The sequence below is a fragment of the Sardina pilchardus genome, chromosome 6 (genome assembly GCF_963854185.1).
Source record: "Sardina pilchardus chromosome 6, fSarPil1.1, whole genome shotgun sequence".
In the NCBI taxonomy this organism is placed as follows: domain Eukaryota; kingdom Metazoa; phylum Chordata; class Actinopteri; order Clupeiformes; family Clupeidae; genus Sardina; species Sardina pilchardus.
Genome location: NC_084999.1, coordinates 34,422,592 through 34,450,581, shown reverse-complemented (window position 1 = coordinate 34,450,581; position 27,990 = coordinate 34,422,592). Strand labels below are relative to the sequence as shown.

The 27,990-nt window shown below is 39.6% G+C and overlaps 1 protein-coding gene across 4 annotated transcripts in view; it reads right to left on the bottom strand.

The window, feature by feature from the left end:
* msh5 (mutS homolog 5) overlaps positions 1-27,990 on the bottom strand; it is a 137,449-nt gene that overhangs the window by 35,353 nt on the left and 74,106 nt on the right. For all 4 annotated transcript variants that reach the window (XM_062539648.1, XM_062539649.1, XM_062539650.1 and 1 more), the window contains exons 8-14: positions 16,511-16,546; positions 16,330-16,412; positions 12,834-12,879; positions 12,288-12,426; positions 12,056-12,118; positions 11,799-11,927; positions 11,385-11,457 (exon numbers count right to left, since the gene is read on the bottom strand). In XM_062539648.1, coding sequence (XP_062395632.1) covers positions 11,385-11,457; positions 11,799-11,927; positions 12,056-12,118; positions 12,288-12,426; positions 12,834-12,879; positions 16,330-16,412; positions 16,511-16,546 — 569 coding nt within the window. The remainder of the gene's footprint in view (positions 1-11,384; positions 11,458-11,798; positions 11,928-12,055; positions 12,119-12,287; positions 12,427-12,833; positions 12,880-16,329; positions 16,413-16,510; positions 16,547-27,990) is intronic.

Below are 27,990 nucleotides of genomic sequence, written 5' to 3'. Positions count from 1 at the left end.
TACAACTCTGCCGCAATCCCACAATTCTACCGCTCTCTGCACTAGCCACTCCCCCTCACTCTCACTTACTCTAGCATAGAAACAAAAAAGCCCATTTCGCTGAAAAAACTCCGTGTTCATGGAAATTATGATGTCTCACGTAAACAACGGACCGTTTCAAGATTGTTCATGTTGGATAAACATGCTGAGTCCGACACACATGCACCCATGTTGGTAAGCAGGCTGTTAAAGTCACGTAACGTTGCATAGGCTACTCATCAACAACCGCGGTTGCCTTGCGCTTCATAGCACTGGCATGGCCATGGCATAGACAGGCCATGCATGCGGTTAGCTTTAGGCTATCATTTCCCAACAACAGCAAAAACGCACGGGTATGTAATGTGTCTAATAGCCATTAGCTGCAACTCAAACACCTTTCCCCTTCACTATTTTATTACCTTGCAAAGAGTAAAAAGCTCTAACAGCACGGGCCTGATTCTCATCACCAATCTAACATGATCTACCTGCATCAACGTCATTGGGCAACACGTTTCTTGGAAAACATTGTTTGCACGGGCACTGCACTAGTATATAAAGAAAACAGAACGGTGTATTAGCCGCTCCCATGTATATGCCGCACATGTTAAAAGCGTCTGCATGTCATGAAATGGGCATATTAACCCCTTCAGCCAAGTGGCCACTGCAAATATAACTTTTTCACCTTATCACAACATCATGCGGCACCGAATTCAGCATCAATCAGTCTAGCTTTAAAAGGCTTCTGTTTAAAAACAAATAAACCAACAGGCAAAAAGCTCTCTTCGTTAGGTTTTAACGTGAATCATATTAGCTGGGACAGCTGTAAAGGCACAGGGAAATGCACAAAAGAATATCCTGACACTTGTAAAACAACGCAAACATCATGGTAAGCAAATGTTTTGCGTTGATCCAACACTTCATCAAACCTACATTCTAGTAAATTAATACTACAGTTCAACGCCAATCCAGCTTGTTGAGACGCTGATGGCTTAGATTCACGCGATCTTGGACAACTGGTTGTCACCTTTTGTAAACGCAATAGGCTTCTTGCAGTCAACATTACACTTTGATAGCTTCTTGACAAATGTAAGAGTCTGTGCGGCTTTGCGATTTATTTAGGAAAACACCCTTCTATTAATGAAACCGGCATCTCCAGATGCCTATAGCCTACTGCCTAGTAAAAACGCCTAGTGAATTTCACCTGAGGAAGGTCGATGACCGAAACGTTGTAAACAAATATGCATGCATGCATAAATATGCATTCAACAAAACGGTTGAAATAGCAGAATCAATGTCAGCACAAGACTCCTCGCTGCGTGCCGCCATTGTTGTTTGAATCAAACACTCGCTTCGGCGCTCCTGATTGGTTCATCATTTTTTTGCTCCCTGGAAGGAGTTTGGATTGCCCTCGAGCCCAGACCCTTGTGTGGAGCTTAGCGAAACGCCTCTGGTGGAGCATGGCGGAACTACAAGGGTCTGGCGAGAGTCAGGCTACAATAGCCTAGGATACGGGAGTGATTTTAGGCCAACCGTGCTTTCACAGGATCCCGAAAGAATGGGGATCAGAGCATCGTGCAATGTCCTCAACAAACAATGCAAATATAGCATCAATTCCATTCCCCACATCTGATAAATGAACATATGAATGAAGTTATGATGGGCGCGATACATTAATAGTTCGGAATAGGAATAGTTCGGAATTTTGGACAAAGGACCTCATTTCCAACTTATTTGGGGTGATATAGGTCGGTGGAGAGGTTGTGAATTTCTGCCCTTCCTTGAGTTGCAGCGTTCATCTCGTGCTAATCTGGTGCCGAGATAACGCAAGTCAACGATAACATCCAGCCTGCCACTGAAAACACTCCACAGAACACCCGAAACAAATAAATTATAACGTCAGACTATCGATGCACATGCCTGTGTTGATAGAACAATGTTAGAAATAAAACTAACCTTGCATCGCATTGCAATAGCCTACTTTGTTCCCTGTATGGCAGTGGCGGATTGATATTGAGAAACTAGTCCCTCAAAATGTAATAAATCATTGAGTGGCAAGGTTAGTTTTATTTCTAAATTATTCTATCAACACGGACAAGTATATCGATAGTCTGACGTTTTAATTTACTTGTCTTGTGTGTGCTGTGGAGTGAGTAACTGTTTTGGATGTTACTGTTGACCAGCGTTAGCAAAGGGGAACGCTGCAACTGAAGGAAGGGGTTAAACGCGATAAAGACTGTCTCCACCGACCTTTATCACCTCGGCAAAGTTGGAAATGAGGTCCTATGTCCAAAATTCCGAACTATTCCTTTAACAAATCAACCTAATGGACGCGTACATGAATGAAATGAAATTAAATGCATTAAAACTAAAAAAAAGTTGACATAAGTAGGCTACCTAAATCTTATATTGAACAAGACACGTTTTTTTAAAAAACATTTTATGGTAAACTGGGCCTACATTTCGCTCTCTGAAAAGCCTTCGAATTCTTAAGGTCAAGGTCAAGGTTAGAGTTATAAATCTAACCTTGACCTTGAACTTGACATTTTGCTCTCTGAAAAGCCTTCGAATTCTGATGTCTCGGAATCAGAGTGGAAAGGGTGGAGCAATTGCGCTTGGCAGCCTGGTTTCTCCCACCTCCTCTTCATCATCACCTGGGGCCTCATTTATAAAGGTCTGCGTAGATTCCACCCTAAAACATTGCGTACGCCCAAACCTTGAAATTTGCGTACGCACAAAAATATTCTGATTTATAAAACTGTGCAGCGCACACGTTTACGCAGGCGGCTGTTTATAAATACCAACCTGAGTTTAATTGTGCGTGCGTGCACGAGCACCATACTCCTCCCATTGTCGTCCCACAATATCCCATAAAAGGTTCCTGCAAAACGATTCATGAATATTCTGACATTTATACCGATCATTTTATTGGCTATCGTTGAAATGATAGACGTCACAACAATCTGAAGAAGGAAGTGAAAGTTTGCCGACAGCGATATCATATTTGACAAGTGTAGCCTACCTATGTGAAAGAAGTATGGCTACCGAGTGATATAATTCTGTATTAAAATAACTTAATAAGGGGGGCGCTGTGGCGCAGCAGGCTACAGCGCCCGTACCATGTACGGGTCCGAGTGCCCACGGGGACCCAGGTTCGAATCCGACCTGCGGTCATGTCCCGATCCCACCCCATCTCTCTCTCCCGCTTGCTTCCTGTCTACTCTTCACTGTCCTGTAAAAATAAAGGCAAAAAGGCCAAAAAATACATTTAAAAAAAAAAAAAAAAAAAAAAAAAAAAAAATAACTTAATAACCGTAACCTACGTTTTGTCATGTATTTGGGCTCATCATATACAGTGCACCAGCGCACCAAGGTGCAAAGTATTCATATTTGTAGGGTTTCTGGTTGTCTCGGAATACCTTGCAGTCTAATAACCTGTGGCCCAAATGAGAGAAAAGACGTAAGGTTAGTGTAGCGATGCTTGCACGGTATGTGTTAACAGAATACAAATTGTAAGAAACTTAGGGGAAATGTTTTATGGCCTCTTATTATTATAGGCGCCTATTTGGTTCACGAAAGCAATATCTTCGTACACATCCGTGGGTGTCAATGTCAGCCGAAATCAACAGAAAATAATTTGCATTAATTCGAATGAATTTCGCATTAAGGTACACTATGATCATGAACTTTATACCTCCGTCAAGGAGGTTATGTTTTCATCGGGGTTTGTTATGTTTGCCTGTTTATTAGCAAGGTAACTCAAAAAGTTATGGATGTAATTTTCAGGAAAGGTCTGAAATGACCCTAGGAAGAAACTATTATATTTTGGGAGTGATCCGAATCACCGTCTGATCCAGAAGGCGGTTATGTTTTCGCTTGGTGGAGATCTGCGCTCTCGGAGTACTTTTTTAGTTTAGACAAGCAGTGCAAGTAGCATCGCACTGTCGGGAGAGGCATGATTTACGGACGGTCGAAAGGATGCGTAGAAATGCGCATCTTTTCCCGCATAGATTTTCTTTATAAATCCCGACGTTGATGGTGAAAGATGCGTACGCACATTTCAGCCCCGCTCACGCAACTTTTTTGTGCGTAGCAGCCTTTATAAATGAGGCCCCAGATCCCTCCGAAAAATCGTCCTCAGCCTCGTCGTTTTCTGGGGCAAAAAGTGTTCTTCAAACTGTTGACGATGGTTTCTGTGGTGACTTTGCTCCAAGCAGTCAGGACCCAGGAGCACACTTCTGCAAATGTCGCCTTCATCATCTTTCCAGATTGCATGTACGTGTGAATACCCTCCAGCATCCACTTCTCCCATTCACTCCGGATGTGGATTTTGAAGACGTGGTCGACACCGTCATCTAGGGCTTGCAGCTTGCATGTCAAACCTCCCGGAATGATTGGCAGATCAGTTTTGAGGTCTTTGAAGTTGCTTTTCACTTTGGGTGTAAGGTGGGCAGACATACTGTCTATCACAAGGCCTGCACTGGGGCTAAAAAAGGCTTCAGGTCGGGCACGCCACACCTTGTCTACCCACTCCATCATTAACCCATCCAACCCTCCTTGTTGCATTGGACAACAATCCCCGGGGGAATTTCTCATGGGGCATGGTCTAAAATGGTTTAAAAATCACCATAGGAGCCAGCTTTGTCTCGTCAGCAAGGCAAGCAAGAACTATGTTTTTTCATGCCTGGTGGTTATGATTTTGACTGTCCTTTCTCCCGCTTCACTCACTGTACGGTTCGGGGGAGCGTCAAAAGTGAGAGGGACCCCATCCATATTCCCGATTTTGGACATGGATAGGCTGTTGTCTGCAATCATCTTTTCAACATATGTTCGGAAGCTCCTGACCTTCTCCTCCCAGTCGTCGGGCAGCTTTTGGCCAACAGTTGTATGCTGGCGGTCAGATAACTTGTGTCGTCATATAAACCTCCAGCACCAATGGGGGATGTGCAAAAGTCGACGATTCCTCGCATCTTCGCTAGATCAAGCGCTTTCAATCTAATCTGAACTGTTGAGACGGCTTTACCTGAGTCTCTGATGGATTTCACCCACGACATGAGATCCCCCTCCAGCTGTGGGTAGCAGCCTGGCTTTCCACGATTAGCTTTTTTGTCTTTGGAAAACTTTCCAGCTGTGTCCTCTTTGGTATGCCATCGTCGAACAAGGCTTTCATCAACACCATAGTCTCATCCTGCCGCTCTATTTCCCTTTACTTTTGTCACCTTTATTACTTTTAGTTTAAATCCAGCAGTGTATGACCGACGTCTATTCTTATTAAAAGTGTCCATGACGGTTCGTTTAGCAATGCATTGGCAATAGGGCTGGGACGACGCATCGACTTCATCGATTAGTTGGACGCAAAAAATACGTCGGTTCAAAATACAGCGCCCTCCACAATTATTGGCACCCCTGGTTAAGATGCGTTAAAAGCCTTAAAATAGGCCCCAGCTGTGGCGCGACTGGCTGGGGCACCTGCACAGCACGCCGGCGACCCGGGTTCGATTCCCGCCCCGTGGTCCTTTCCGGATCCCACCCCTACTCTCTCTCCTACTCGTTTCCTGTCATTCTCTCTACTGTCCTGTCCAATTAAAGGCATAAAAAGCCCAAAAAAATAATCTTTAAAAAGCCTTAAAATAAACACATTTTTTATTGTAGAAGTATACTCTCACACTGAAAATTGTAGAAAAATGTAACCTTCAATTTTAAGGTGGGGAAAAAAAATCCTTGACTGAGAAATAATTATTCTTCATAAAATCACCTGTTCCACAATTATTGGCACCCCTAACAATTCCTAGGAAATAAATCTAATTAAAGTATTTCTGTCATTTCTGTCATTTCTACAGTAGTTTACAAAGTCAATCAGAGTATGTAGGAACATTTAATTAGTAATTCTTAACATCCTGTTTCCCTGGGCTATCAATATGACGTGACACAGAGGCCATTTCTCTTCAACATGGGAAAGACAAAGGAACACACTGTTCAAGTAAAGCAGATGTGTGTCGACCTTCACAAGTAAGGCAATGGCTACAAGAAAATAGCCACTCGCACACCTGCCCATATCTATGGTCAGAGGAATCGTTAAGAAGTTTAAAACAACTGGAACAGTGGTAAACAAGCCTGGAAGAGGACGCAAGTTTATTTTGCCACCACGCACAGTGAGGAGGATGGTAAGAGAAATAAAACAATCACTGTTACAGAATTGCATCAAATGGTTGCATCTTGGGGTCACAAAGTCTCCAAAACAACCATCAGGCGCTATCTACATGCCAACAAGTTGTTTGGGAGGCATGCAGGGAAAAGAACCTTTCTCACTCAAAATCATAAGCACAAACGTCTGGAGCGGTACTGGGCCTTCAACTGGGACCGTGTGCTTTGGTCAGATGAGACAAAGTTAGAGCTTTTTGGCAACAAACACTTTAAGTGGGTCTGGCGTAACAAAAAGATGAGTATGCAGAACAGCACCTCATGCCCACTGTGAAGTATGGGGGAGGATCGGTGATGCTGTGGGCCTGTTTCTCTTCCAAAGGGCCTGGGAACCTTGTTAGGGTGCATGGCATCATGAATGCTTTGAAATACCAGGACATTTTCAATCAAAATCTGGTGGCCTCTGCCCGAAAGCTGAAGATGGGTCGTCACTGGGTCTTTCAGCAAGATAATGACCCTAAACATATGGCCAAGTCTACACAGAAATGGTTCACCAGACACCGTATCAAGCTCCTACCATGGCCATCTCAGTTCCCAGACTTCAACCCCATTGAAAACCTGTGGGGTGAGTTGAAGAGGAGAGTGCAGAGGAGAGAACCCAGGTCGTTGGATGATTTGGAGATTTTGTGCAAAGAGGAATGGTCGAAGATCCCTCTTTCTGTTTTCTCTAATCTTGTGAAACATTATAAGACAAGATTAGGTCCTGTTTTATTAGCAAAAGGGGGTTGTACAAAGCATTAACATCAGGGGTGCCAATAATTGTGGCACACATGATTTGATGTGAAATAATTATTTCTTAATGTGGGATTTTTTTCCTTCTAAATAAATGCACTTGTATTAAAGGTTGGATTTTACGCTTTTTTTCATTGTGGTCCTATATTATTTGGAAAAAAAATGAATTTATTAGAAGCTAAAGAACACATCTTAACCAGGGGGGGCAATAATTATGGAGGGCACTGTATGTGAATCGATTCGTCATCAAATTCAAAACAAAGTTGGCGGCAACGCGAATGACTGAGTGCAAGGCAGCACGCACTCTTTCCTCTATAGCAGCCTAGAAATAGACGCCCCTGGCTGGTCAGGCTACCGCAGAGCTGCACCGGTCTGCAATGTGGAGAGTGAGACTGCTAGTCCGCGAGGCGTGGAGTGAAATTAGGACGTGCTTCACCTGATAACTTTCTGCACAATTGATCAAGCAACCGCGGACCGACAGAAAAATAAATAGATAGCTAGATAGATAGATAGCCTACTTGGTAATTTGATGTGATTAAACATAGAGCCACACAATTAAGTGGTGGTATGAGCGTTCATTGAATGAATGCATGCAGGCGTTCTGAAACTGAAACTAATTGATAACGTTGGTGGCAAGCTCCGCTTCAACCTGGGAGGCTATTTAATTATTTAATCACATTTAATAGAACAACGTCAGTGTTCCCTACACATAGACTAATTCGTGGTGGTGCGCCACAGATTCAACACCGGCCGCCACATATTGCGTTTCGTTATTAATTTATTTTTTAACGCTATTAAAAACACGCATCGTATTCGCTGCATTTCCTTTCCCTCCTTTCTCTCTCTCACACACACACACAGCCCACAGCACACACTCCACTCCGTGCTCACCGCGTCTGTCTCCATTTAAACGAATTAAATTTAATCATCACTGGAAACGTGGAAGCGTTGCCTACTCAGGGACCAACTTTTTAAGAGTGCGACTGAAAAAAAAAATCCATGTCACAGTGGTGCAGCTGACGATGCTCGGGTGAAAGCATACATATCTTTCGCAAGTTTTCATTGTAGACTATGCATGCAACTTTACCAAACAGTAGGCCTATAAAAGTAATCCCTTCGCCTTGGCCCACTTTCTCTCGCTCTCCCTCTCATGCGCACTCAATGCACACACGCTCCTCGACATGTACATTTAATCCAAATAAAACATTCACAATCGTGAAAGCAATGACGCATAGAAGACTAGCTAAATTATTATTAAATCTGGTTGGCATAAATCATTAGCATGCTGCACAGATTTGATTAAAACTCTTGCATCTCAATATACCAATGTTTTCCAAATCCAAAACTCAAAAGGGCCTGTCCCAAGGAGAAAAAGTATTAGCCTACCTTGAAACTTAAACACACGAGGGGAAACTGAACAGTCCAACCAGTAGACTAAGCTAGCCACTTATTTTGTACAATATTTTGACAGCTGCAGCTGACAGACAGCTGAATAAAAGAGGTGGAGCTGTATATGAACAGTAGGCTAATCTGCATAAAGTGTGCAGTTATGAATATCAGAAATTAAGGATTTTCTCTTTTTGTATATCTTTTTATAAACCCATTATATTATATAGATATAATATAATAATCTGGTGTTCCAAGGTAGGCTATTTAAATGTTATTTAATAAAAAAAAAATGTTTCCAAACAACAATGGGCGTGGGATGGGGGTAGGTGGGCCCCAAAAGATCTCAAAGAAGCCTACATAACTTGTCATTTTATTGATGACCGCTGGGATCTTGTCTCCTTCAATTTGACAACACTCCTAGTGTTTTCAAGGCTTCAAGGTTATAAATATATGTTGCCATGTTAAGAAATTCATGTTTTTTTCATTCAGATATGTAAATCAACATGTACATATAGCTATTAGTCAATTAGTGGGGAGATAATCGATAATCGAATCGAATCAAAATCGAATCGGACTGAAACAATTAATTGTTAGATTAATCGATGCATCGAAAAAATAATCACTAGATTAATCGTTTAAAAAAAATAATAGTTTATCCCAGCCCAAATTGGCAATAATTCTAACGTATGATTTCAAACCAGTTAAGACTAAACAAAGCGTGCATCATAACATAAACACAAACATAGTTTTAAAACCTGATAAGGGCCGGGTTTCCCAGATTCGTTAAGAAGCTCTGCTAAGAACTTCTTAGGAGCACTCTAAGAACGTTCTAAGAACACTCCGAAGAAGTTCTTAGCACTTAGGAGCTTCTTAATGAATTTGGGAAACGCGGCCAAGGTCTGTAGTGCTTAGATAAGAACGAGATTTTATCTTATTTTTTTATAAGTAGGATATTCGTTGGTTCATGGATTTTTAGGAAATGTTTTCCCGTGTAAAGGCCTCACCATACATAAGCCACATAGCTGACTGAATTTTGCAAAATCAATGCATAAACCGTGGTTTATAGTCAGGAAATTACGGTAGTCATTTTTAAACGTGATGCTAGCAAGTGAGATGCTAACGGTCTAATCTGATTCAATGATCTATGCTAGGCTGGAGCTAAAAGTGGTATCGCCAGACTCAGAGAACAGCTGGATGAACAGGAGAAAGGTAAAGATAAATTATTTAACTTGAGGGGAGGTGGGAAATGAGTGTAATTCCCCAAATGGTGGAATATCCCTTTAACTACACAAGACAATACAAAAAATCAACAAAACATTACATAAACATTACAAATTATGAAAAACAAAAACAAGAGGCTAGATGGACTGGCATACTCACCAGCGCACTCGTAACCTAGCAACTCCTACACTATCATCAATCTGTACACTTTACTCCACAATCACAATTTATTAAAAACAACAACAAACAACAAAAAACAAATACAAACTGAAATATTTAATTCAAACAAGTATTCAAACCCTTAGTAATACCACTTTCAACTGAGCTCTAGTGCAGCATACTTATACGTATTAATGGCCCAATGCTGTGGTAACAACAATAATTTGTGTTTCCCCAAAGAAAGAACTGGGGCCTCATTTATAAAACTTTGCGCAGGATGTACGCCAGAAGATGGCGTGCGCTCAAAACTCAGAAAGTGCGTGCGCACAGAAATATTCTGATTTATAAAACCGTGCGCACACACGTTCCACGCCAATTTCCCTTTATAAATCAAGCTCTACTCTACATTTGCGGCACCTGTGTGTACCTCAAGACACACCCATAATTGCTTATAAATATTCAGCGAAACGCCCTCAATGAATATTGATGTCTGTGGACAACATGCCAAAAACAGCGGGAAAGACAAAAAACGCAACTTCATTGACTGTTTGTGGGTTCATAAATGGCGTGAGCAGCCACCGTTTCAGCGGATATCCACTGTCACCTACAACATAACTTGAATGAGTAAAGGGTGAATGTTTAGAAATGGTCGAAAAATTGTTACAAATTCTTTTAGGATTTACACACAGGATTTAAACACGATTCGCCCGCACCTACAGTAGAAGCCACCATCGCACACAGCTCCAGCATTCAGTCTGCACCCAACACTGCTACAGTATGTCTCAATATTCAGGCCAACATTTGTGAGCAACATGTCCGTGTCACATTCACATATGGACATTGAGGGAATGAAAATGCTTCCTGTTAACAAAGGCACATTTATTTTCACTCGGTACTCTTAGCAATATGATTGCAGTCAATAGCACGGATCACATTTGGGAAATTAGACTTTGCTGCGTTTTTATTTGCCTGTTCACCGTGTAAGGAAAGTTGATGTAGTTTGGTGATGAAGCAGTTACACCTCCTAACACGTCTGGCAAAATTCGGCTGAAGGTTGGCTATCCCAGTCCAGTCAGCCAGTTCTCGATTCAGCCAGTGGCAAGAAAGCCGATGCAAGTCAGCACTTACTGTATATAGCCTACCATTTGCAAGCTAACAAGCAACATGTTGCCTTGATGTATTATTGACAAATAACAAAACATGCATGAAAGCCATAAGTGGATAATTAACAAAACATACAGGCATAGCCTGCATATCTTTCTCGCATCAAATAAGATGGAATTTTTGACGGGCGCACGAAACAATCAACCACGTTTTAGATTTTAAACAGGATTAGGTTAAGGCAGTTATGTCATTGATGCGCGTCATTGCGCGATGTTATGCTTGTGTTAAACTTCAATTATTGAACCAATTTCGGGTCGTTGTACCTGTTTCCTCCTGAGGTCGCAGTTTCTGCTTTTCCCTTTTTTGTCAGAGCTTGGGTGGAGGTGCGCACATTTTCCCGTCAAGTTCACTTTTTATAAATACCAAAGCTTGCGTAGAATGAGGCGTATGCATTCTTTTGTGCGTACGCATCGTTTATAAATGAGGCCCCCGGTCAGTAAAGTGAACACACATTACTTTTGTTACTTCGCTACTCACAGTCTTATATTTGTCTTTTTACTTACTTTCATCAACAGCGGGGTCGACATTTGGCTTGATCGTAAAGCGGTTCTCAGCCACGCTGCTCTCAAAGTCGACCTGCAAATTAAGCAGATTATGCAAAACCTGCCAGTCCAATTCTCATACGAACGGTGAAAGCAAGGACAAATCCATTAAAAGCGTTGACTCACAGGCCAGCTTGAAGAACTACTTAGTTTCACTTTCACCAACATCGCAAGTTACTGCATTTTGTTGTGGTGGAGGTCTGCACCCTACAAGTGCATTTCCTATTTAAAATATTTTGTAATGTCTTAATGATTCATCTACTGAACTGTTTGAATAAGGAGTGTTAGTAATCACTCGTAATAAAAGGGGGTGGGAAGACTTAACTGGCCACTAGTTACGAAAATAAAGGCAAGCAAAACCCAGCATGGCCTAACCACTTTGCTGATGAGTGAGGCAATGTAGAAGAGATCATCTGTGAAGTCAGCACTAATCTCCTGAAACAGTTTGATGGACTGAGGTAATGAGCGTACAGTGTCTCTGATGCAAACAGCACTGTACACCGTCTGTAGAGGAGAATACATACATGTTATGCTAGATATGCCACTGCACTGAAACATATCAAAGCCAAATTACAAACGCAATGCATATGAATGCTAATCCGAGGTGTGTAATTCATAAGGCTGAAACATACCTTGTAGAGTGACTGCCAGTCATTAACTTTTGTATGTGAAAGAGCCATTCTATGCAGTAGTGTCTGAATAGAAACATAAAGGATGACCACTTTACCAGCTACAAATAGGGAATAATAAGGCATTTCTCTATGTAAATATGTTGTATTGGGTTGTATGAATTTTCATGCTTGCTTAGTGTTTATGAGTATACATGACATTATATATATATTCAGGGGCTGTGTGATGTCCTACTGGAATGCTCCGAATGTTGCGCAGACAGCCCTGCAGAATCTTGAAAGTGTCTGAGTTACGTGGAGATGTGAAGAACTGCACAACCTCTTGTCTTCGATGTAAAACAGCAATATTGCGTGTGGGCTGCAAGAACCATTTTCTAAGAGGCAAAAGAAAAAGACTGACTAAGACTGAAGTGTGAGATAAAAGATACAGCAAAGAGACTGAATAAAATTAGTATTTTAAGTTGTCTGCCCTATATGTCTGGTTGAAATGTCCATTAAAAAATATTATTTATATTAATAATATTTAATATTATTATACTATTTAGAGCCAAAAATAGAACCCTTCACCATGTCATTCACTTCAAATTGACATACACTGCTACAAAAGTCTTCACAGACAAAAATGTCATCCTTGTACCAAGTTATTATTTTAAAGATCAGATAATATGACAAAATGCAGTGCTTGCGAAATACCAACACAAACATCACAAAAACCAACACAAAGGGTGTTCATGAGGACTTCATCAATTAAACCAGAAATGTCTGACGAAGTGATAGTTACCGTAGCAATTTTGAACCAAACTTAGATTTGCAGCGATTCAGAATTCCTGAAATAAGAATGTAACCATAAGTTGAAGAACTTCACAAAAAGAAAAAAAAAAAAAACAGAATGACAGTAACACAATTTACAGCATTTTGCGTATTAGATTTTTCCGACAATGAGCACTAGTTTGACAATATCTCCTGGCCAGAAATGGCATTTTCCGCCCTACTGGGATATTTATCAATTTATGATAAACCAAACTTGGGCCACAAATTGAACGAACCCTAAGGGATGGAAAATATGTGAGATCTTCCAGTGAGACACTTGATGGTAGCTCTCTGAGAAGATCCTTTCAGTGAGACAAGGTAAGCCTTGTCGCCTTGAGGAATCTGTTACAGACTGTCAACTGTGGCGCTTCTCGTTCACTCTCCATAGGCTGACATCATGCATTGCAGAACAGACCTGCTATTGGCTTGATTGGCTTGAAAAGTTGAAGGGCAATCAAGTCATGGTTATGCTGATGAGCAGTGTTACAATGTGCTGCCTGTGACTTGCACTCAGTTACTTTCACAAGCACACCTCACCCACAAGGAGGCACCAACGTGCTTCTTTCACCTGGTAACAGGACTGGAGTGGCCATCTGGCATACCAGGCTTTTTCTCGGTGGGCCAACACGCTTTTGGGCCGAATTGCCGATGTAATTATAATTTGGACTAGGCCTACATATATTTGTATTTGATTTTTCGGACAGTGCTGGCCCTCAAAGGGTTGACAGCGGTCCACTGGTTAATTTTCCATACTGATATTTTTATTTACTCACTTACTTTTTTTTGGCCACGCCAGCCTTTAAAGAGCTGCAGCGACCCTTCTGATTAATTTTCTATACTAACGCTAAAACAACACCAGCTGTAATAACAAAACTGCTGGAGTAAACACAAGTTGATGTTGCGCAAAGACATTAATTAGGGAGATGCTCTCCATTAACCAAAAGCTATACTTTTCTCTAGGGCTGAACGATATATTGCATTTGCGATAATATCGCGATATGATGAAGTGCAATTTTCTAACCGCAAAGGCTGCGATTACCCTCTGCTCACGTGACATGAGAGGGTAAAGTAGCAAATATTTGAAACAGTCTATCAGAGAGTGAACTCGGCAAGCTGCTAGATAGCATTGAACCAACATTTTTAAGAGTGCGACTGAAACAAATAATTCTAGGTTGCACTGGTGCACCTGCGCTGCTCGGGTGAAAGCATGAATGTCTTTCGCAAGTTTTCATTGTAGACTATGCGTGCAAATTCACCAAACAGTTTAGATTCAAACCCCTCTCCTTGGCCCGCTTTCTCTCCCCCCCTCTCTCTCTATCTCTCTCTCTGTCGTGCGCGCTCAATGGACACCCGCCCCTCGACATGCACATTCAATCCAAATAAAACATTCACAATCGTGAAAACAATGACGCATAGAAGACGATTAGCTAAATTATATATAAAATCCGGTTAGCATCATTATTAGCATGCTGCAGACATCTAAAACTCTTGCGTTCAAATTGACTGATCATCTCAATACAGATGTTTTCCAACTTCAAGACTCAAAATGGCTTATCCCAAGGAGAAAAAAGCATTTATCTACCTTGAAACAGACGTGGGGAAACTGACCCGTCCAACCAGTAGACTATGATAAGATAGCCAACTATGCTACTTTGTTTACAATATTTTGAGGCTTCAACCGGACAGCTGAATTAAAGAGACGGAGTTGGAATAGTCAGTGCAGTGTGCTGTGCAGCCATGAATATCAGGAATTTCTGTATGCAGAACATATCACGTTCATGAAAGTGAATTAGCCTATCTGAAAAACTGCGTAGGCCCTAATAAGAAAGGCTATTAATATTTTCATATGTTTGCAATCTGCACTTTTGTTAGTGTTACTTGTTACTGACTTTCATTTTAATCTTTACACCAGGCTTCCTTGTACTAGTAGGCTTTATGTTCTGATATGTAGGCCTACAAGGTTGAAAGTTCAAAATATAGGCCTACTATTGTGATTGAAGTAGCTAGTTAAAAAAAAATGTCATCCATCAATTCATGCATCACCTGTCATCATAACAGAGGTATGACTTCCAGGAAATAAGAGTTTATTTTTAATCTAATATAGCCTATTGCCCATACTATATGATTTACTGCTTGTTTTTGTTGAAAAATTCGCAAGACAAACACCTTAAAAAATAATGGCATATCGCATCGCAATCGCAATATTGGCAAGAAAAATCGCAATTAGATTATTTTCCATAATCGTTCAGCCCTACTTTTCTCTCTCCATTGTTAACGTGAAATACATCTCCATGCAGGGTAGTATCAAGTTTATGCAGGTAGCCATGTTCACGTCTCCCCAGACCCCCAGAAATGGGTTCACTTAAAAAAAACTACCAACGTCTCTGCCACCGTTCCATCAGAAATATGACAACTGTTGTCCGTTCCAGGTGGGGTATTTAAAATCTGTCTGAACCAGAATCAGGTGCATTGTTGAATCTACAGAGAACATCCTGTAAGAGGTTGTCTCATGGTCAAACTACAACGCCTCCTTATTTATGAAAAGTAATCCAGACACTAAATTTAGCGAGAGCTACAGCTACACCAGAGTTAAACTGCTGTGATTGTCTTAGCAGCTAAGTATAGGTTGACATGAAAGTATAGATTTATATTACTTGACCTAGTGGTTTCATTAAGAGCCATTTGGCAAAATTCTTAATATCAAAATGTTTGTCCAGTCAATCCAGTCAATCAAGTCAATCAAGTCTTGATATGCAATATATGATATGAGTCAATGATATGCAATTAACTCTGCAGTGTTTTATGTTTTTTAGCCTAGATATTTTATAATTCTGGTTTGATTTGCATTGAGCTCAATGAGCATCAAACAGGCTAACTGAACAAAACAACGCCAATCTCTAAATATGGTGAAGGGTGTGTGATGATGTGGGGCAATTTTAGGAACTTGATCAGGATGCATAGTATCTTGGATCCATGAAATAATACAAATCTGCCTGCCCCTATGTTAACCTTATGTGTTTAATTCCCATAGGTTACATAGGGGTGCCAATACTTAGGACCCCAGTATTTTAAAGAAAACATTTATTCATTTACGATACATTATCCACTCACAAAGAAAATTCATGTCCTTAAAGGTTGGATTTTTCCTCATTTTATTATTTAAGGCAGTAAGGTCAATTTCCAGAAGATGATTTTATATTCCTCTTTTTAGTCAACTTTAGTATGGGTGCCAACACTTTCAGCCATGACTGTAGACGCAAAGGAGGACACCATGAGTTGACAATATGGCACTATCATTTTGAGAGGCGTCAATCATGTGATCATGTGCCTGACCACACCTGTTTTTTTTTTTTCACCAACATGCATGTGGGTGCACAAGACTTTTTTTTTTTGCCAAACAAGGGTTGCATATCCTTAATCACATCTTCAAACACAATGGAAATATTATCTAATACTGAGAGATTTACCAAAGAGACTGAGTCCTTCTTTCTCACCGGACTGGAGTTTATACACGGATGGATGTAACTCTGATTTGAAGATCTGAAGAACACTGACACAAATACACAAATGATCTGTAAGAGTGGCTAGTTTAAGAGCTGAAAAGTAGAATGGTGTTATAGGAAAAGTAGCAATCATAAAAGGACTTACCTATATGTATCTCTATCCATGTAGACCATGTCATTTCTGAGAGAGAAATGTTTCAATAAACAGATAACAAACAATATAATGTACATTATTGTGCAGGTGGACTACTGTATGGGCCTACCATTTTGCACTTTTGCAAGGGAGAGTGAGAGTGACCTTAGATAATCTTTATTAGCCTATTTATATACAAAAAAGCTAACTTTTACATTTTGTCTGACATTCAAATTACAAACTATGATTGTGAATTTTACATTTTGTCTGACATTCAAATTACAAACTATGATTGTGAATTTATTCAATTTAATCTGTATGAACTGAGTTTTACGTTTGAATTTTTAGATAAAATAAACTAACTCTGGTTATGCCCTATTGGTTAAAGCCTTAATCCTAAATTGGTCTGTTTTGGCACATTTCCCCCATTGTCCAGCTGAGCTACAAATTTAATTTGGACATAAAATAAATATACAGTGGAAAGCATACATAAGCAGAAATAGCACCTACACTACAAATTAGTATTAACCCTCATGTGCCTGACCGTTCTAGTTTTAAGAAGGAGAACTTTAGGGTGATTTTTCATATAGATCTCCATTTCTCAAGGTTATGGAGTAGCCTACTGTCAGTATGGAAAAAAAACCCTAGACAATCGGTATTACCGAGCAATTTAGCTGCCTTAGCTGCCTCCCTAAACAAAAAAAGAAACTAAGTAACTTTTACTTAAAGTACATTTTTTAATTAACTACTTTTTACTTTTACCTTAGTATATTTTCAGATGGGTATTGTAACTTCCACTTGAGTAATATTTCAGCGAAGTATTGGTACTTTTACTTGAGTACAATATTTTAGTACTTTTTCCACCTCTGCTGAAAGGCCCCCGGACTTCTGAGTGTTAAGATCAATGTTAAATGAACTGTACGTCGTGAACTACCGGTAGTTTAAATTCGAAATGACAAACTATGATTTTGAATTTATTCAATTTAATCTGTATGAACTGAGCTTTACGTTTTAATTTGTAGGTAAAATACTCTGGTTATGCCCTGTTGGTCAAAGCCTTAATCCTAAATTGGTCTGTTTTGGCACATTTCCCCCATTGTCCAGCTGAGCTACAAATTCCTAATATGGGCAAATAAATACATTAATAATAATAGGCCTATAATATTCTTGTTGATATGAAAGTTTAAAGCTGTTTGGCATCAGGAGCTAAATGTTTAAACTAGTGCTGTCAATCGATTTAAAAAATTGATCGCCATTAATCTCATGAATGTCCTAGTTAACTCGCAATTAATCACCTATTAATCGCAAATTTGTATCTGTTCAAAATGTCCCTTGATTTATCATTTTAATACTTTTTTTATTTTTATTGCAAACCACAGTATGTTACAGCCATTCATGTCTGTAGTAATTAGGGTTGGGTATCGTTTGGGTTTTATCCGATACCGGTGCCAAATCGATACTTTTAAAACGGTGCCGGTGCCAAAACGGTGCCTGAACCGGTACTTTTTTTTTTTTTTACAATGAAATGGTCTAGCATGAATAGGCTATATGCACGGAAGGCTGTTCAAGTACCTCATTTGTTTCCACCATTAGCTGTGTTGTATCTGCATCTTATCTTATATTTAGCTCCTTATATGTTCACTCCAACAAGATATGGTTACCCCAATAATAACAATTTTTACACACACAAAATATGAAATTGAACTGTCATACTCAATTTACTATCAATATCTCATTGCTTCTATGCATAATATATTTAAGGCAGAGACTATTTGCACCCGGGTGTAAATAATGAGCATTACTATTTACACCCGGGTGCAAATAATCAACATTACTATTTACACCCGGGTGTAAATAGTGTAATAATCAACATTACTATTTACACCCGGGTGTAAATAGTGTAATAATCAACAATACTATTTACACCCGATGTCTAACATCCATGTTCTCTGTCAATAGGCCTGTGTATTTACCAGCTCTACAGTAGGCTAGGCCTAATTTAGTTTTGAACAGTTTTTAGCTGTTTTGCCATGTCTGGGTTACTTGGAAGTGATTATACAAATATTAGGGTAATGAGTGGTCATGTGGTAGCTTCATCAAAGACAAGCTACTTTAAAGAGTTGTTTTCTGAGTTGTCTTCCAGGCAGCGCTGCCACTGTTGACTTATAAACACTTAATCCTACTCCTAACCTTAACCCTAACCTTAACCTAACCTTAACCCTAACCTCAACCTTAACCCACGCCTAAGCGCCTTCCAGGCAGCGTTGGGGGCTCAAAGTCAAAACACAACCTTTCTAACAACTACTGAAGCCTACTTCTACTTAACTGTACTCATAACTGAAATAAAACCAGTCAATCTTTGACAGGTTCAAAAAGCACAAACTCTTATTTGCCGCGAGGTAACATCATCTAAGAAAAAAGAAGTCATGGTGCGTACTTTGGCAGGCAAAAAAAAAAAAAGTTTTATCTGAGATTCGAACCCAATACCTCGAGTATGGCAACTCGTTCTCTTTACCGCTGTACTGCGCCCCGTTGAAGAAGAAATGGAGAATACTAATTATTGGCTCACTTGTTTGGGTTGCTAGGTAACGGTAAACAAAACTAAAAGATCGTGTTTCTTGATTCTGCTTGCAAACGGACGGCTTTACCCGTTCACTGAATAAAGTTTGTGGAAATTTAGCACCACTTTCCCATCTCAAATATAGTTTTAATAATCCTAACTTGTTAGATTTAGGTAGGCCATCTCCTGCCAAGATGGTCCCGCTATGTTGGATAGCACGCATTTCCGGTTTGGGTGCAAATAAGAAAATGCCTCCATTCCACTATTTACACCCGGGTGCAAATAATCACTCCGTATAATATTTAAATGTTAAAACAGCCTGCCATGGGTGCACACACAATGGTAAGCTCTGCTTTCATGTTCATCCAATATAGGCGTAGGTGGCTTGCTATAAGATAGGCTAAGTTAAAATGGCTTACCATAGAACTGCCAGGTCAACCGCATTTCTAAAGTAACGTTGAGGGAGTGGGACTTTCAAGTTAGTTCAGTGTGTTCCCAAATGCTTCAAGAAATATGTCCTCCCTCATAACACGGAATAGTTTTAAACATGTTACACGTGCTGATGTTGAAGTGTTTTGATTCCCAGCGCAGGCATTAAAAAAAAAAAAAAAAAAAGCAACTTAGTAGGCCTAGCCAATGCGCTAACATACAGCAGCTTAATTAGCGATGCCTACGCCGGAGATGGTTAGCCTGTTTGACAGCTCAGGGATATCAACGCAGAGGTATGTTTGCAACCTGCATATTTATGGTTTTGCAAGCTAACATTTAGCGATCTTCATATTTTAAACTAGGCCTATATTGGCCTCATGCATATGAAAAAATAATGTAATGTAATTATGTTGTAAGGACACACGTGAAACAATTAACGTTTTCACATTACAGTTCGCTGATAACATTTCAAATAGATCCCAGTTAGCTCATTAGCAAGGTTATTGAGTAAAGTAGGCTATACTGTTTTAGCCTGACTCTCGCCAGACCCTTGTAGTTCCGCCATGCTCCACCAGAGGCGTTTCGCTGAGCTCCACACAAGGGTCTGGACGCGAGGGCAATCCAAACCCCTGCCAGTGATCAAAAAATGAGCAACCAATCAGGAGCGCCGAAGCGAGTGTTTGATTCAAATAACAATGGCGGCACGCAGCGAGGAGTCTTGTGCTGACATTGATTCTGCTATTTTAACTGTTTTGTCGAATCTATCGAGTATTCATTCTTTAAAAGATTAACAGAGAATAGTTTTGAAGACATTTATTGGTGGCAAGGATGTTTTTACTCTTCTTCCGACCGGGTTTGGCAAGAGCTTGAAGAAGCCTAGCACGTCATTCAAGATAACAGGCAAGTGGTTTATCAAATCACATGCGAGGATGTTTTACAAGGACCCGCCTTCATAAATACATCTCCTATCGAGAAGTCCCAGATCCTTGTGTGAAGCAGACAGCGAACTACAGGATCTGGCGAAAGTTAGGTCAATACTGTTTATGTTGTTTCATAGCCTTTTGTGTACTGCGAGATTTTGACAAGAGCTACTTGACATGGGCTCACGTGAGCTCTCAAACACTAGCTGTCCACTAATCTACGTATGTGCTGCATCCCTCTGCTTTAAGCATCTAGTGTTTATGTTGGCTAGCTGTATCTGGATGTGATGCTATCAGAGCAAGAAGTTAGATATGGCGCATGACGTGCAGTGATGCATGGTATTTAAAAAAAATAAAAATAAATAAAAACACCATTTAAATGAAGCACCGAAATGAGGCACCGAAATTCACGTTGTTATTCGGTATGGTTTTTGCGTCGGCACCGGTTCCATACTAGAACCGTGTTTCGGTGCCCAACCCTAGTAGTAATACTGTCAATAAGTAGGCTATTGGGACAGATGACACAATGCTGGCAGCACCACTGAGCAAGAAACAAATACAGTGGGTACGGGTTGAGAATGCACCTTCTCCCGCGGGACTCCCGAAGAGATCCCGCAGGCCGTCAAGCCGATTTTTTTCGAGGTTAAGGCAATGTACCCAAACAACCACCAGGTGGCAGAAAGTTTCATCCCGCATTTCAAAATGATGAAGACCGCATATCCGTCAATAGTCGACTCCTTAATCTCATTAATAATCAAACGCGGAGAAACGAGACGGTCAGTCCTCGTATTTTTTCTTCGCGTTTCGTTATAAGAAATATATAGGTAATAGTTAGTCTTCTTCCGTATTGAACAGATAGGCTACGGGACGCTCTTTGTTCCGTATTTTAAGGAACTACTCAATGCACACACACTACAATGAAAAACACACAAAGAAATCGCTAAACATATAGCCTACAACCAAATGACACTTTAATGCAGCGTTTCTCAAACTATGGGCCGCGAAACGTGGAGACTGCTGCTGGTCCGCGAGACATGGAGTGAAATTAGGTCCGGTGATCTGATAATTTGCTGCGCAATTGACCAAGCAACCGCGGACCGACAGAAAAAGAAAGCAAACGTTGCTGCTATCGGGAGGAAATGCTTGCTAATTTTATGTGTTTAAACATAGAGCCATACAATTAGGTGTGTCTGTTATTATGATAATTTTCGAGCATAACTGCTTGTCCATAGCTCAGTGACAGGTGTTTATAGCCTTGCCATAAGCACTGCTGTGGAATGCAGGTGCTTCTTTTATTATGCGGTTAGAGCATAAGCGTTTACTCATATAGACTATAACTCAGGGACAGGTGCAAAACCACCAACTGTGATGGATCGAAGGGCAAGCAAGCACTGCCACACAACGTGAAGGCCTTTGTGTTGTCAACACTAAACAGAAAGTTTCCTACGATGGGGAGAAGTGGCCGCAAGGACTGCATCGATAAGATCAACGAATGCCTTCGCAAGCCCCGAAACCCCGGTGATACATTTTCTTTCCTTTAATTCAATAAAAAAATGTTTATCTGAAGAACTTTTCCGAGGTTGTCTTGTCTACCAAATCCTAAACTTAAATAGCGTAAACATTTTATCTTATGAAAAAACTCTTAGGGGGAACAGTTAGGCAGCCCTTTCTCCATATCGTAGTAGGCAATTTATTAGAGGGGTCAAAAAAACTCATGAAGTAGGCTAGCCTGCTACTTTTTCCAGACTAAATGTGTCACTTTAGTGATTGGCTCTTTCAAATGCAAATGAGGTGGATGGGCTTTTGAATGGGCCTGCTGCAGGTGAGAGGACAAATCCTAAGAATTTGTTGTTTTTACAAAGTGCCATTATCATTGGCATATTCTCTTAAAACAATACATAAGTTTAGAGCGAACGTTTCAACTATGTTTGCCATGGTAGACAAAAACACTCAAATAAAACAATAGCCTAAAAAATAACTGTAGTGCGTAATGGACACGGCTCTATATCCTAAATAATTTTCGAGGTTCGCCATTTGGTAAAAAGCCAGGTCTATATATATATAGAGAGAGAGAGAGAGAGAGAGAGAGAAAGAGAGAGAGAGAGATTCATGCATTCTGCATTAGGCCTACCGTGACCCTATACCTTGGATGTTTTTTTCTTCTCATTGGAATACAGCAGGACAGGATGCCTTTTATCTATCAAACGCACAAACAAACTTGTTTTTCGTTTCTGGGAGATCTCGTTATCGTTTTGGATTGTCAGATTTTATACTTATTGTATATATAGGATGAACAAAGTCCATGGATTTGCTATATTAAATCCAGTAGCCTAATAATTAGGCTATGTGCCACGTCCGATTTCGCAAGTGGTGTAGTAGGCCTAGGCTACATTTAAAAATCGACAGCCGTATGTGAGATCCATTTCATGAAGAGCAATTGTCTTGTGCGATCATGCCCCCTCCCCCACACTCGTCTAACCAGTTCACTACATTATAGCCTACCTATATGTGGCACTGAGGACGACTGCCTCTCCCTCTTCTCTCTCGACAGACACCTGAGCCCGACACTATGTCAATGTAAAAATGTGCGTGAGTGTGCGCTGAACCACAAATTCACATAGGCTATTAACTTTTCTTTTCAGCAGACATCGCAAACATAAAAAAAATCGCAAAACAGAAAATCTTTCATTTTTTAATAAAACGACAACTTCTCTCTTGATGAGTTCCGGAGAGGTTCTTCGAGTGGGTTTCGAACCCCGATCGCTGGCGTACCTTGCACATGCTCCAACTAGTTGCGCCACAGCTCGATTGTTAACAACGTTATGCTTTATTCGCGCCATGGACTTGAAACGCCGATCAAAAGTTCTGACATGTTAAACTGACGTTAGTTATTAATTCACCACATGATAAAATGCTGTCATATAGCTTGACGCCCAGCAGCCTATGGTAGTCTATGCCTATCTCTGAATCAACATGAACATGCATACGATACATACGTTGCTAGAAACTTATATTGCGGAGCTAGGCCTCCTAGTCGATGGTTACAATGAATCACCCTCACTGCCCTATCGCATATCTGACCATCCATTGTTACAATGTTACAAAATGCGCGATCTTCTCCATGCATGTAGCCTACGGTTATAAGTAAAGTGACAAGCATAGGCATGTATTAAAGAGATTTCTGTTAAATACATTTTATTTTCAGTCGTCAAAAGTGGTGGGGACAAAATCTGTGATAACAAGTGCTGGGTACATGTAGGCTACCCAGCGTCGCCGGTTAAAATGAACATGCCTCCATTTTAAAATAGCCTATACACATTTCTAAGTAGGCTATTCCTAGCATGTAAATGTAGCCAAAATGTCCATCATGTCCATCTCTTTCGTCTTCGCCTTGACATTGACAATAATAGCCTATTCACGGAAATGCGGTCTTGTGACCGTAGCCTAATGAATTCATGAATTAATCTGCCTTTCGAGTAGCCTATTTCAGGTTGAATTGAAGGCTATTTCCTTCTGATAGGCCTATAGGTTTCTAAAACCATTTTCATTCATTTCAACAATGGTTTATTGAAACGTCGTTTGATTAATTTCGCCAGTCATCACTTTCATTTTAATGATTAAATGAGACGGATATGCGGAGCATTTCTCTCCCTCTCCATTGACCAAAACGTTGCTCTGGCATCTCTGCTGGACTGACTGAGTTATAGGGTACGTCGAGTGAGAGAGCTGTGAGGTAGGCTAGGCTGTAAACATTCGAAAACTCTGCAACTGCAATCTAACATGCCGAGCGTCATGTCTCTTTTCTCCGCTTGTCACCAGCGCGGTGTCCTCGGGTTTTTCCATGAGCCGAACCTTCATATTATTAGGGCGGTCTATGTTGCCCCCTTGCGGTTGCAGTTTTCCCGATGCTTCGGGAGTCCCGATGTGCGGGAAAGAAAGGAGCATTCTCAACCCGTACCATCTGTATCTCTCCTCCTAGAAGTTCAGATACTGCAATAACATAAAAAAGCTCTTAATTGTTGTAGCCTAATTCAAGCCTAATTCAAACATAGTTCTTCTCTCTCTCTCTCTCTCTCTCTCTCACACACACACACACACACACACACACACACCGAATGTGCACGAATGCACACACACAAACACCAAATGTGCATGAACGCGTGCGCGCACACACAGACGCACGCACGCAGGCAGTAGGGGAGAGAAGCGCCAGAGGGATGTTGCACACAGACAAACACATACACTCACATTAACGTTACCCCAAGATAGTTAAAAAGGCTCTGAATTGTTGTAGTCTAATTCAAGCCTAATTCAAACATAGTTCTTCTCTCTCTCTCTCACACACACACACACACACACCGAATGTGCATGAATGCGTGCGCGCACACACAAGCACACAGGCACAAGACAAATAACGCAGCAGTAGGAAGGGGAGAGAAGAGCCAGAGGGATCCCATACACAAAAGAAATATATTGGCCATATATTTTCAAGATTGTATGTTAATATATGTCAGAATATATTTTGAAATATATTTCTGAAATATATTTTGAAATACATTTAAATATAGGGTGAAAATACATTTTATATATTTCTGAAATATATTTTGAAATACATTTTATATATTTCTGAAATATATTTTGAAATACATTTAAATATAGGGTGAAAATATATTTTATATATTTCTGAAATATATTTTGAAATACATTTTATATATTTCTGAAATATATTTTGAAATACATTTAAATATAGGGTGAAAATTTTATATATTTCTGAAATATATTTTGAAATACATTTTATATATTTCTGAAATATATTTTGAAATACATTTAAATATAGGGTGAAATACATGTAAATACATTTCTGAAATATATTTTGAAATACATTTGAATATAGGGTGAAAATACATGTAAATACATTTCTGAAATATATTTTGAAATACATTCAATATATTTCTGAAATATAATTTGAAATACATTTAAATATAGGGTGAAAATACATTTAATATATGTCTGAAATATGTTTTGAAATACATTTAAATATATGCTGAAATATATGGCGAAATATGTTTCCAAATATATTACAATATATGTTGAAATGTGTTTAAAAAATATGGTGAAATGTTCTATTTTTTAAATATAAGTGTGTATGGCCACGTATACTTGCACATGCAATGGATTTGGTCTCTGCATGAATTAGTGAGATGTAGCACACAGTAGCACACATTAACCCACAGAGTGAGCTACCTTGCTTGATCAGGGATTGAACCGGCAACCTTTTGGTTACAAGTCTGAATCCCTAACCAGTAGGCCACAGCAGTCTTGCTGAATGTGTTGTGATATATAAGATATATTTGACATATATTTGTCAAATATATGTCAAGTATATGTCAATTAGCAGCAACATACAGACAATGCCTAGTAGTTCTGCTAATCCACTTAAAAATCTGTGATTTTTGTGACACCTACTGTATGTATGGAAACTGACTTACTTAAGTTCCTATATTGTTGTTCTTTTTTCTCTTGTATATTTGTGGAACCGACATCATATTAAACCCTATAGATTAAGAATGGGATGTCACTTAAATTAATATATGAGTCAAGGCAGGTGACCAAATACTTTTGGCAATATAGTGTATATGTTGTCTGACAGCAATCTATTTTGCATCATTCATTGTATTTCAATCTCACAAATACATGTGGGACTTGCCTGACCTGAGTCCTGACCTCAACCCAACCCAACCCAACCCTCAACCACATTCCTTGTATACACAACTCTACTTGGCCGTTTTTTTTTTTTTTAAATATGCCGTATGTTTGAATATTAATCATTTTAAAACATATTTCACCCTACATTGTAAATATATATATTTCAAAATATACTGTATGTTACCATATATTTTATATATTTTTTATATTACAACCTCATTCTCTGAATCAAATTCTCAAATGCCTGAGTACATTTATTGAATTAATCTCCGTTTTTGTAAAACCATAGACTGCTTTCACCTAAGTAGGTGCATTTTACAAAACTCATTAACCTGTTTTGCAAAACTCTAAACACATGTTCATTATAATGCACTTCTTAATTATTGATAACCAAACAACTCAGAAAGTGAACACAATTAGAGCACAGTTGTCCCCATTTGAACACTACCACTCAAAATTTATAACACTTGTGTCTAATGATGTGACAACCAATATAAGTCAGTATTTACAGTAAACAGGAGTTTCAATGAACAGAAACCAGAGACGCATGGGGCAAGTGTGTGTTAGAGGTGGTATACAAGGAAGAGGAGGGGGGCAGGTAGGGGAGGAAGAGGAAGACAAAGAGTCCCAATACAGTAAATGATGACAGTATGCCTGGCCCAATACAGTACACACATCACAACACATTCAGTAAGACTGCTGTGGCCTACTGGTTAGGGATTCAGACTTGTAACCCCAGGCAAGGTAACTCACTGCTGTGGGTTAATGTGTGCTACAGTACATCTCACTAATTCATGCAGAGACCTGCTCTGCACTCATTGGATAGACCAAACCAAACAGAACAAGTTATTGCGCTGTCAGTATCTATCTTGTACACCTGATAGCGAAATGTAAGACAACGAAATATGTAGCAGGGTAGGCTATATGGAAAACATTTCCCCTCCTTCGTTTTAATTCTAAAATAATTAATAATTAATCTAAAATAATTCCTTCAACTGTACAAATATGCAATGAACAGCTGGGGAAGTGTGTCGTTAACCCAACGAGCAAACACATTTCAAACAAACGGGAACAACATCACGCAAACATGCTGTTTTAACTTGGTGAAAGTGAAACTGAAGTTTTCCCACATATCCACGTTGGTCCAAGTGTTCAGAAATAGTTGTGTGAATCCGTGATAAAACATCAGTTTCCATAGCTAAGCTAAACGAAAGGCCAAACTGCATGAAAAAAATATGCATTCATAGCCATAGCGTTTCTATTGCAATCAAAATCAACCTAAGCCAACACGGTCTCACACCCAAATCGTCGAACGAGGACGCATGCAGCCGTGAACGTCACTGGTGATCATCTGTCAATCATCACGTAAAGCCCGCCCTGACAATTTGATTGGTCCGAACAGACCTCTATTTCGAATAGTAGCAGCCGAACGGAGAAGTGCCAGACCGAAGTTCCCTGCAGAAAAAGGATGTACTGTAGTGGGGATAAACTTCGGTCTGGCATTCAGGCTAATATATTTCACCCTATATTTAAATGTATTTAGAAATATATTTCACCCTATATTCAAATGTATTTTCACCCTATATTCAAATGTATTTTAACCCTATATTTAAATGTATTTTAAAATATATGTCACCCTTTATTTTAATACATTTTCACCCTATATTTACATGTATGTAGAAATATATTTCAAAATGTATTTCAAAAATATATTTCAAAAATGTATTTCAAAATATATTTCAAAAATGTATTTCAAATTATATTTCAAAAATGTATTTCAAAAATGTATTTCAAAATATATTTCACCCTATATTTGAATGTGTTTTCAACTTATATTATAAATGTATTTAGAAATATATTTTAAAAATATATTCTGA